Source organism: Rhopalosiphum padi, chromosome 3 (genome assembly GCF_020882245.1).
Source record: "Rhopalosiphum padi isolate XX-2018 chromosome 3, ASM2088224v1, whole genome shotgun sequence".
In the NCBI taxonomy this organism is placed as follows: Eukaryota; Metazoa; Arthropoda; class Insecta; order Hemiptera; family Aphididae; genus Rhopalosiphum; species Rhopalosiphum padi.
In genome coordinates, this window is record NC_083599.1 from 10580622 (window position 1) to 10593077 (window position 12456).

The following is a 12456-nucleotide window of genomic DNA, read 5'->3' on the forward strand; positions in this document are numbered from 1 at the left end:
ACATCCAGCCAATGATTTGATAATTAACGATTTTAAGAACATATGTTTTATCAGCGTTCACTTGATGAACGAACTTCACTCCGCGTTATATAGAATGAAGTATATCCAATAATTATAAAATATATCATAAATAATATATCTTTTAAAAACATATTTTACTTTTAATCCAATTTAGACTTGTCACTTGTGCCACGTCAAAGTTTATTAATGTTTATGTTGGATCATTTCTATCGCATAAAAGAACAATGCCAAGGTATAGGAGACGAAATCAGCCTACCAATCCTATTACGATGAGAGAATTTCATGAACTATTAATTGATGAATACTCACATTTAGTTACAATTAATGACGAACGGTTATATTCAGGCTTGATTAGTAATACTGAGGAAGAAGGAGTTATCCTCCACTTTGTGTTTGCCAGGAGTAAAAGAGTAAATATACCTAAAAAAATAAACAAAATTATATTAGTTCATAAGACAAAGTTTTAATACAAGTTTATTTTTAGTGTACTAAAAAAATAGTAAAATATTTTTGATGGATGGAACTTTTTCTGCAGCCCCATCTTTCAATAATGAATTTAGACAATTATATGTCATAATGGGAATTACATTCAATACAGTCAGTTGTATATATTTATCATTAAATACATACTTGTAATTTTTAACTGTCAAATTTCTTTTGTATTATAAATCAATATTAATTTAATAACATTAAATTTACTATAGGGCTTTCCGGTTGCTTTTGCTCTTATGTCGAGAAAGACTACGAAGGCATACGCAGCTTTATTTGAAAAACTTCTAAGAATTTAACCCCAATGGCAATCTGAAACCATAATAATAGATTTTGAACTAGCTGCTATGGCAGGCATTCAATTTATATTTCCAGATATAAACATCCAAGGTTGTTGGTTCCACAGCAGTCAGGCTATTTGGAGGAAAATTGGGAATCTTGGTAATTTTATATTGTGTATAATATATATATAACAATATTTTTCAAATGTATATATATAATAACTATTTTATTCATTTTACAGGAATGACTGAGTTATGCACAAGTGATCGTGGAGCATATGATACTGTCCACATGATAATGGCATTGCCATTAATACCGGGTAATAAAATGAATGAAGGGTTTACTGTTTACATCCATACAAATGTTTTATGAAGAAAATATTAAACTAACATTGTCAACCGAGAGTCAGGAAAAATTTGAAACTTTTTTCCAATATTATAGAACGACATGGTTAACAGGTGAGTAAAATGGATATGCGTCAATTGTTCGTCGAAAATAGTTCGCGCGACAGTTGCTCGCGCGTCTAATGTTCGCCTGAAAATTGTTCGAATACGAAAATTGTTCGCATGTTTACATAACATTAAATAAAAATAAATAAATAATAATAATAATAATAATATACTAATAAATAATAATCCATATAAAATAAAATACAATGTTAAGTATTTTTCCACGTTTATGGATGTCAATAATATGAAGGTATATAGTTTTTATATTTGCAATTGAAAATTGTATGCAACACCACGAAGATAATCAACTGTTGTACGATTATTATAATCTGCACATATTTTTTTTTAAATTTTCACTTTTATTTTTATACATTTTTTTTTGATGGTGGTTGACCCGCGACATAGGTACTGTTGAATTTTTAAAGTATTAATACTTTCTTCTTTTTGGAGTGCATGTATAAATCTCCAAATTTATGGATGTTTGGATGAATTAAGTGTAGACGAACAACAATTGTGCCATCCTCCAACTGAATTATTAGTTCGTGGAAGGTCTGCCGCTACTAAATCATAACAATTCCATACACTAATGGGGATAATCGGATCTCTTCTTTGGCTCTTCTTTTATAACTTTGTTTTGTGGCACATAAGCAAGAGCATACGAATATGTCAGGCAAATTCAGAATCTTGTATGTAATTTTTTTGTAACCCTGCTTCTTGTAAGTGGCGCCAAATACATTGTGATAGGTGAAAAAAACATCCATTTATTGAGGTATTTGGAAATTCAGATTTAACAGCATTCATCGCTGCTTTTTCATAATCCATCATAATAGACTCGGGATTTAAACATTTGTATACCTATATGTATCTTCTTTTTTGTCGGGTAGAAGAGCGTAAGCAGAAGGAATAACATTTGAATAATGTACAGTGTGAATGGTATATAACTGTTTAAACGGAATAGGTGAACAATTAAAAGTGCCATCGCAAAACCAATTAAGGCTTAATTATATTAATTATTCATTAACTCCAAACTATTTTTTGTTGAAAACAATAATATTCTTTTTATATCCGATTTGTTATCAAAAAGAAGAAAATCGTCGCCATTTGTCGTTTTAGTAAATTCTTCAGGAATATCAAAACTAAAATTTATAGGGTTTACAGGAACATTTAGTTTAGTTCGACGAGTACGTTGTATTGTTCTTTTCAAACTAGCCACGCTGGGTAATTGACCCGCAACCGATAAGGGAACCTAAGAAAAATTATATACACGTTAACGTATTGCTTTAAATTTCAAATAAATGATAAGTTTTTAATTGTAAGCCAAACTCATGGAAAATCTTGTATTAAATTTTCATTTTTATAAATATTTATAAAAAAAAAACTAAACAAATATTTCAAATGCCTATAAATAGCCATTAAAATAAGCCTATAAACATTCAGTCTAAAATTTAAGTTCTTAACACAAGTTTCGAGCACTTTTTCATATTTTTGATTTAAGATTCAAAATATTTAGATAATTCAATTTACCTGACTTGCTAAATTTCCTATGACTCCATGGCTTGTAGCAGCGGAGGTTCGTGCATCGTGTTTCATGTTATAGATTAATTCCTTAGTCTCCACTTGAGCATTATCTGGTACATGATTATGTTCATAACTTTTGACAACTTCGTCATTTTCCACATGAACACGACCACCACACTTATATTTTTTATACAATGAACATTTCCAATACGTTTTTGTTTCCGTTTGTTTTTCGCGGTAGAACATGTAACTTTTATGTACGAGTATATCTGTACCGCGATCACTTTTTACGTATTTTAAAACTATAGTAATTAAATACTTATTGCGGTAAAATAAAATTGAATGGTCAAAATTACTGGTTGTACTATTGTACTATTTTTGTGACAGGTATGTGTTAGTATTAGTATTGTTATTAGTACTTAGTAGATTAGTAGATACCTTCTATTCCCGAACACATTGGGATTTTTGTGCTCATTATATTATAATGTTCGATATCGAGTTACGTTATCGATATGATTTTAAAACTTCACACATTTCACACTTAATCAAATAGTATGTTATTTATTAACTGCCGTATAGATTACAAAATATATTACATAATAATAAGTCTTATTATTATTATTTTTTACGAACAATTGTCTTATTCGAATAATTTTCCTGCGAATAATTGTCACGCGAGCAACTGTCGTGTACTCGCGTGAATTATTTTTGGTGAACAATTGACATGATACCGAGTAAAATATGTTATGTTATATTTCATAATAATTATTATATTAATTTTTATTTAGTTATTAAAAGTAATTAATTCATTATTAGGTGTTTATACAAATATGTTGAGTGTGAGTGGAACTGTTTGGAGAACAAATAATGTTTTAGAAGTAAGTCATCAACACTTAAAGATGCACATTGGAAGCAACCATCAACCCGAGCCATGGGTATTTCTAAGTAATATACTTATTTCACTGATATTAAAATTATTAAAAATAAGTTTATGTAAATAAATTTTAATAAATATCTAAGTAATTTATTTTCTGAATAATCATTATTCATTACAAACTATTTATTCACAAGTAACTATATTAATCACTAAAAAAAGAAACCTTAATACCTTTCATTTTAGATTCTAAGCAGAGCGATGAATGTATTGATTTTATGAAAATGTTTTTTTAATTGTTTTGTACGTATCTGTCATCATCTTGTGAGACAATAAAGATTCTTTGATTTTCGAATTCAGCATATTTTCTGGTAGGAAAGTGAATCAAGTTAGTAGAAAAAAATAAAATTCCTACTAGGTAGTTTTCATAAGCGTTGGAAACATCAAAATAAAATCTAGGTTAAAAAACAGGAATTTGTACGCAATGCCAGTTTCAACAAAATTTATTTTGTTTTATAGTATAGCTCAATAATAATTAATAACTGTAGATACTTTATTCTGATATTTCTGGATAATAGTTCACTTCTAATAAATTACTTACTGTCTATAAGGTCTTCAAGTTACTCCTCATGCAATACAGGCCGGTCGCCCCATTTCTTCTCATGTTGTAACTCCTCTTTTTTGCCCATGATTAACCTCTACCATTGTCTCAAACTGTTTTCCAATTTTCCATGGTATCAGAACTAATTCTACCAATTCTACTCTTCTTATTAATCTAACCTATCTACCTATATGATATGTCGTTTTAAGGCCGTATCTAGAAATTTTTTCGGGGGGGGGGGGGGTCCAAAACATGTATATTGTAATTTTATTGAATTTAGATTTTAATTTTTGATATTTGGTTAAAAATAAGACAGAAAAAGATTTAATCTCCTTTTATTAAAATATAATAAAATCAAATAAACAAAATTACTTTGACATCTTGTCACCTTACACTATACAAATATGAAGTATAAAATTAAGAAATAAAAAATTCACAAATACAAATCATATTATTTTAAACTAATAATATGTTCCTATCTTTTTGAAGAGCAAACTGGTTTAACACTTCATCGGGATTAACCGTAACATATCTATGGACACTTAATAGAGCTAGTCCAGTTAGTCTTTCTTGTCCCGTAGAGTTCTGTAAAAATGTCTTGACGCATTTTAATGTCGAAAAAGTTCGTTCGGGAGTTGCTGTAGAAGCCGGTAGTGTAGCTAGTACTTTTAATAAAAAATGGATATTTGGAAAAAGTTCAGGATTACAATAATTTAATGCTTCTACAGCTGTATGTGGACGATCTACATCTTTGAAAGCAATCCATTTTCTTTTCCACAATTTCAGTTCTGAAGGTAATGTGTCAACATTTATAAAATCTGAATATATACTAAAATCTGATTCTAAAATTGGAGATTTCAAACACATTTTTGGTATTAATAAATACAAAGACGATAAAATCGTCTTGTGTTTGGAAAACCGTTCTTTAAGTTGACTAATAAAATCATCATAGAATGGAATCGCAATTGCAATACGAAAATAATCTTCAGGAATGTTGGTATCCACATTTATTCTATTTGTTGAACGACTTACTAATCTTGGTATTTTTATTTTTTCTTCCTCGTTTACGGATATGAACAATTTTTCGGATTTATTGAATACTTCTTTGAAATTTTCATTAATATTTGTTCGCATATCTTTCACTTCACTTAAAACTGTTTCAACATGATCTACTGCTTCACTTAAATCACATTTCACCGACTGCAATATTTTACATAATGGCAAAGTTATAGAAAAAAGTGTGGTCGCAGTTATCATACTTATTATAAATTCACTAGTTGTTACACACTTATATAACTGTAAAGCTTTAGATGATGTTTCAATGTCAACAAATAATTGTAGTTCTTCTAATGTTGCAACAATAGGTTTATATATTTCTGAAAATCTAAGCATACCATCATGATTTTCAACCCACCTAGTCTCACACATGGAAGTTAATTTTGTCCATTTGGTTTCAGGAAGGAATTCTTTTATTTTATTTTTTAATAGTTCAGTTCGTTTAGCCGATATTTTAATAAAATTTCCTACAGATTTTATTGTTCCAATACAATTTCGAATATGGTGAATGTTTGACGAATGAGCAAGTGCTAAATTTAACGAATGTGCACTACAGTGGACATAAAGTGCAGCGGGATGTACTTCTCTTATAACAGACTGTACTCCTTTAAAATTACCACTCATGGCTGCGGCGCCATCATAGCCTTGGCCAAGTAAATAGTCACATTTTATACCAAGATTTTTTAAAGTAGCTAGAATTACTGTGGCCAAATTTTGACCAGTGGTAGAATTTACCGGTACAAATTGTAAGAAGTCTTCTTTCAATACATAATTGTTGATTTCATTTTTTTCAATATTTAAATTATTGTCTAAATAATGTACACACAATGACAGTTGATCAACACGCGATACGTCAGTTGTCTCGTCGACTAATACAGAAAAACATTTAATTTTGTTAACTAACTGGTCTTGTATAATTTTTCCACATATATTTATAAAATTATTTTGAATCATAGGACTTATATATGAAGCATTTGATTCTCAATGTGATATGTTAGATTTTTATCTTCACACGAAATGCGCATTCTCAATAATACTCGGAAGTTACCATCATTGTAAAGGCCCCCATACACGTCAAACAAATTTGCGCAACTTCTGTGTTTGTGCAAACATTTTGAGCGTGTATGGTGTGGTTTGAGTAGTTGCGCAACGGTTTAAAACAAATCGGTCGAGTTCGAAATTTGTTGCGCAAACGCTTCACGATTGACAATCTGTTGTACGTGTATGGCAGTGTTTGACAAGCATCGGCTGTCAAAAACCTCAAGACGATTGGAAAAACTTATGAAATAGAAAGTATTAATTATTAATTATTATACTTACTTTACTAGTAATAATAATTAATATATTATAATTATAATAAATTTACTTATATCTATATAATTTGTTTTTATATTATTATTAAATTTTATTTTTATTATAGAATTTACTAAATATAAAATTTAGTTTTATAACTATGGCGTCTAAAATTGATGACAATAAGACATTTTGGCTGGAATTTATCGGCCTTTATCATACGTTTCCTGAATTGTGGAAAGTTAAAAGCGAAGCCTATAAAAATAGAATTAAGAAAGATGCGGCGTACGAAAAACTGGTAGATAAAATGAAAGAAATAGATCCAAAAGCAAATAGGGACATAGTGCGTGCCAAAATTAATTCTCTTCGTACATCATACCGTAGAGAATTGAAGAAAGTAAAGTCCAGCCAAAAATCAGGTGCAGGGGCTGATGATATTTATGAACCAAGTTTGTGGTACTTCAATGAAATCGATTTTTTAAGAGACCAAGAGACTCAATTGCAAGGAACTTCCACATTAGACAGTTTTGATGAAATTGTCGATATAGTCGAGGAAAATAACGATGAAGCGGTAAGCATAATATCATATTGTATTCCACTGTCGATGGCCTCGGTCTATTTTTAGTGATTATAATAACAAATGATTAGATTAGATTAAATAAATAGTACGCGACTGTACTAATAATATTATTAAAATAGAATTGTAATAGATATTTTGTACGATAAGGATTTGAGGCAATCGTATATTTGGATAGGCATCTTTATGGCCTTATAATTTACTCGGTTTTTAGAGCAATTCTTCCGTTTTTATACGTGGTTATTCAATGAAATGTCTTCTTTTCAAGGGTGTATTCGGATTTTATTTTCGTTTATTTTTTCCCAGAAAATCGTCGATGACGGTGACCACGACAATTGTATACATAATTATATAGTATATTGTATATATATATATACAAAAAAAAAATAAAAAAAAATAAAAAAAAAGCACACATCATTGTAAAATCAATACATTCATCGTTCCACTCAGAATCTAAAACAAATCATTTTATTGTGTTTTGGTTTAACCGTTTATTGTTTATTATTAATATTTATATTAATGGGCGGAGCCCTATACAATAATTTAAATATATTAATGGGCGGAGCCCTATACAATAATTTAAAACATAGAACAATGACATATGTAAGTAGCTACTTTATGCTCTCGTTCTGCCATGGTACAGCTCCTTGCTCACTATTGAAATATTGTGAGAAATTTAGGCGTATTTCTTTTGCTGATACAGTGGTATTTCGCCCTGAAAGTTGTTGTAGAGGAAGCAACAATCGATCTGATTTCCAGTCTGCGTTTACCATCTCACCTGTCATTGTATTTTCGACATCAAAACCTCCTTGGTAGTATGACTCGACCTTTTTCATCCGTAAATAATTATGTAAATGAGTGCATGTTAGAACAATCAGAGTGGCTTTTTCTGGGCACAAATTAATTTCTTTTAACAATATTTGGAACCGGGATGATAATATTCCGAACGCATTTTCCACAATACGTCTAGCACGAGATAATCTATAATTAAATATAGCTTGTTCTGTGGTCAGGTTTCTTCTACTAAATGGTTTCATTAAGTTGTTCATAAGAGGAAATGCATCATCTCCTACCAAAACATATGGCTGTTTTATTTCGCTATTAGGTAAATTATCAGGCTGAGGAATGCATAGTTCGTTTTTTACAAGTCGCTTATAGAACTCGGTATTAGAAAACACTCCTCCGTCGGAGATTCTTCCATTGGCTCCAACATCTACCATTACGAATTCGTAATTAGCATTTACTATTGCCATTAAGACAATGCTGAATGATAGTTTGTAATTGAAATAATAGGAGCCTGTTCCTGGTGGTTTTCGGATGGTAATGTGTTACCATCAATCGCGCCAATGCAATGTGGAAAGTTCCACCTTTGCTCAAATTCTTTTGCAATAGCCTTCCAATCATTTTCATTTTTTGGTATCTTCAATTACAAAATATTAATATTATATTATAATTTATAAGTAAAATAAAGTTTAAATTTGAATTTAAGCTCTTTGATATTATATTATATTGTTTTAAGGTTGAGGAAGATGGCTTTTTATCTCAAACAATACCACAGAGTACACCGAATAAAAAATTTAAACTCAAAAAAAAGGCACCCACAGACGAAGAAAGTAAAAAGACTGAACTATTGGAAATTGCTTGTCGACGTCTCCAAAAACCCACCTCCGATTCACAAGTCCTGGCAAAGACGTGGGGCATAGAATTCGAAAAAATGAAAGAAGACCAGCAATTATATGCAAAGAAATTCATTGACGACATTATTTATGAAGGACGACTGGGTAATCTCCACAGAAACTCTATTACAATTAATCATTCACCTATACCAATCACTACACATTTAACAGGTCATATTCAGCATCCACACTATTATAGCCCATCTTCATTGTCTTCACATTATTCAGAACCACCCTCTCCATACTTACAATCATATGCACCTAGTCCACAACAACAACCACATACATTGCAATATTCAACAGTTCCAGTCACACCTCAGCCCTCCACATCAGATAGATATACAATTAATGATCTTCTTAACGATAAACAGTATCAATAAATATTAAATGTTGTATAATATATTCTTTATAATAATTATTATAAATTATAATTAAGACTAATAATCTAATTAATAATTATACAAATACATATGTAATACAATCATAACAGTTAAAACAATCAATAAACCAACTAATCAATTACCTAACATTACCTTGATACATCCTTTTAATACGTGATCAAAGACTTCGCAGGTGGCTATGGAATTTCAGCTCTTCAAAGGAGTCACCGCTTATAAGGTATCTCAAAGTAGACAATAGTCTTTGTTCTGCCGTAATTGGGTCCCTCATATAAGTACATTGTTTTTCAATTAAAGGTCTTATCATTTCCAATAGCTCACCAAACGTATCTGCATCCATTCGTAGATAATTTTTATAATCAACGGCTGAACTTATTTTAAGTTCTGCTACTAAGCGATCATGGCTAAATTGATCCCTCTTCTTCAGCCATTCCTTCATCCACACCCTCTGTTTTCTTTTCCGCTTCACTTTTTTCTTTTCCGTCAAACAAGCAATCACTATCGCAGCACAAGTATCATCGGTGTCAGACATATTAATATATTATTGTAGAATATTTTTTTATACTGAATATATTTCGACAAGATCAAAAATTGAACTGAAGTTGGCACAAGCCATAGGAACGTGTGTGTCCGAAATTTGTACAAACATCGTATTTGCACAAACACAGAGGTTGCGCAAATTTGTTTGACGTGTATGGGGGCCTTAAGTAGGTTCAGAATTGTCTAAAGAGAGAGGTCCGTAATCGCTAGTACCGCGTAAAGCTATTTCTTGACGCCCACAAATAATAATTGTTTGAATAATAGGAATTAATCTCTTTCTATTTTGATCAATTTGAATAGTACGCGCTGAATCTAATTTTTGAATAATATTTTGACAGTTTTTGGAATAAACAGCTACAAAATTATCTGCGCGCATAGCATTAGATTTGTGAAATTCAGTTTTACTATGTTCATTAAATTTCTCTATCGCTTTTTTCCAGTTATTAAAAGGTTTTACAACTAATGTATTAAGTTTCTGGTGACTGCCTTTGCCACCAAATTCGCGACCAAATATCGCACAATATTTACAAACTGCACCTTGTTCACCGATTCTCGAATAAACAACCCAAGGAAAACGATTAAACCGCGGCCCGTATGACCCCCCACCCCCCCCCCCACACCGACCGTGTAGATCATATCACTCTACCACCCCACCCCCCGGCGTACGGCGAAACGCGCAGACAACCCTCCCGCATACATTTTTACCGAAACAGTAGCCAATATCGTTGTCTTCAATTATTTGCTCCGCGTCCAATTTTAATATATTATTTTCGTTTGTTTGCAAATATGTGGGTGAATGACTACATGATGGCGCTAGCGTGTCTATTTGTGGTAGAAGAATAGGAACATTATCAGTCTAAAATAAAGTTTATGAATCGACATTTTGGTAGTTAAATTATTAATATACATAACATATGAAATAATATAACGTACCTTTGGAAGTTTAGAAAAATAATTTGACAGTACATTTTTGTTTTCTCGTTTACTCATTATGATGAATTTAGAAAACGACGTGTTTGTCACAGTCTTGCAGACGGCAAAATGGTATAATAAATAATAATATAATTATAATTTACACAAATCTAATATTGTTGTTGTTAATCGTCGCTGACCCCCGACCGGCATCGACAGTGATCGTTGTCCATCAATAATAAAGAATCTATTATTAGCGTAGACGTCAGATTTCTATGTAATACGCGCGTTGGTATAGAAGTCTGTGATTATTATTATTAGACGCTATAATATTTTCATATGATATTATGATATAAAACTAAAAACAGTCAATGATTAATTGGAGCTTAAGTCATTTTTGACTGAAAATATTTTTGCGTTGGTGTTAAAAATAAATAATTATTTTAAACATTTGTAAAATATTGAAGAAATTTTCGGTGGGGGGGTCCAGACACCCTGGACACCCCCCTAGATACGGCCTTGCGGCTATATCGCTATATCAAAAAATGAATTAATGGAATAATCTAATATTGTATTATTAAAAATATGCCGACTTTTGAATAACTACTATTATTAAATTAGTTTAGTTTTATAGACAAATATAACATGTACTTTCAGATGCTTTAAAATCCTATAGTACTGGTATAAGGAATGATTACCAAATAGCGATAGATGGTGGTTTTATCAGAGAATCACAACGTCGCATTTGGATTGAAAACCAAAGAAGGTTGGATTTGGCAATGTGATTATTTAACGAAAGTCGGTACACTGTCTTGGAGTTTCTTATTTGTACTCGTCATGTAACACCAACATTTGGAGTGATAAGACCACAAGGAGCCCATAACTTGACACCCAACACTGAGCCACCACCATCACATACAGAACTGCAACAACAACTATCAGTGAACTTGCCACCACGTCAAACGTATCACTTACCTTCAAACAGTATACAAAATCCAGTAATCCAAGCAGTTACATTGACACCAGTAGAATTACAGCCCCGATCACAAAACTCCACTAATCAACAGGTTCAGCATTTTAATGATCAACAAAACAATTATCTTGCTCTTCAAGCAAGAGCTAGAGAATTGTTGATTGAGAGAAGACGAGTTAATGGAGCAGAAATAACCAGTTAATAATAATTCTTTCATTACCTTATAAATTATAATCAATCTTTTTTTACATTCTGAAGTATTGCTTGTTTTAATCTTGGATTTGATACATGGAATAGATGATAACGAAGTGGTGACACCACCGAGCGTTTTTATGTAACCCGACAAGATCTAAATTGTAATAACTGATTAAAAAAACAAATATCAAGATAATATATTAATATGATTAAACAAAGTATTAAATTTAAATATATTTTCTTACATTTCAGTTTTACCATTAGTTGAGCCAAAGTGTTATATTTGTCTGTACTTAGTACTCACCATCAACAGTTATAGCCTCTCCGTGCAATCATCAAGGGTTGTGTCAGTCATGTTTTGAGAGTTATATAAAAATGCCACCATACGAAAATACTCCATACTACCGTTGTGCTTTATGTAGAGCTGAAGTGGAGTTCTACATGGTAGGTACTAAATAACTAAATACATAATAATATTATGTTATTATGTTATTGTTGTATATTATTATTATGTATATATTATATACTATTAATTATTACTTATTAAGTATTTTAGTATAATTAAAATAAAAAAAATATTAATTAAACATTATTAATTCTGA

General features: G+C 30.9%; 2 protein-coding genes and 1 long non-coding RNA gene across 5 annotated transcripts; 2 read left to right on the forward strand and 1 right to left on the reverse strand.

Annotated features, from left to right (window-relative positions):
- The first annotated feature begins 504 nt into the window (after window positions 1-504).
- Window positions 505-3701, forward strand: LOC132924395 (uncharacterized). Of its 2 annotated transcripts, none has more exons than XR_009661322.1 (4): window positions 505-653; window positions 726-951; window positions 1034-1250; window positions 3576-3701. It is a non-coding gene; the product is annotated as an uncharacterized LOC132924395 (long non-coding RNA). The 2 variants fall into 2 exon arrangements; XR_009661321.1 differs by having other exon boundaries at window positions 505-618.
- Window positions 3702-3720: 19 nt separating this feature from the next.
- LOC132924394 (uncharacterized) lies at window positions 3721-9223 on the forward strand. 2 transcript variants are annotated; one of them, XM_060988679.1, is made up of 3 exons: window positions 3721-7154; window positions 8680-8941; window positions 9008-9223. In XM_060988679.1, exons 1-3 carry the CDS (start codon window positions 6744-6746, stop codon window positions 9214-9216), a joined length of 882 nt encoding a protein of 293 aa, XP_060844662.1. In that variant the 5' UTR covers window positions 3721-6743; the 3' UTR covers window positions 9217-9223. The 2 variants fall into 2 exon arrangements, with proteins under 2 accessions (XP_060844662.1, XP_060844661.1); XM_060988678.1 differs by having other exon boundaries at window positions 8680-9223.
- Window positions 4691-6244, reverse strand: LOC132924788 (zinc finger MYM-type protein 1-like). The gene has a single exon (XM_060989233.1). It carries the CDS (start codon window positions 6242-6244, stop codon window positions 4691-4693), a length of 1554 nt encoding a protein of 517 aa, XP_060845216.1.
- Window positions 9224-12456: the final 3233 nt, after the last annotated feature.

Excerpts from the sequence above, each read along its gene's own strand:
- LOC132924788 (XM_060989233.1), bottom strand. The coding sequence starts at position 6,244 with ATGATTCAAAATAATTTTATAAATATATGTGGAAAAATTATACAAGAC.
- LOC132924394 (XM_060988678.1), top strand. The coding sequence starts at position 6,744 with ATGGCGTCTAAAATTGATGACAATAAGACATTTTGGCTGGAATTTATC. Across the intron at positions 7,155-8,679 it reads AGGAAAATAACGATGAAGCG|GTTGAGGAAGATGGCTTTTT; the intron begins GTAAGCATAATA and ends TATTGTTTTAAG.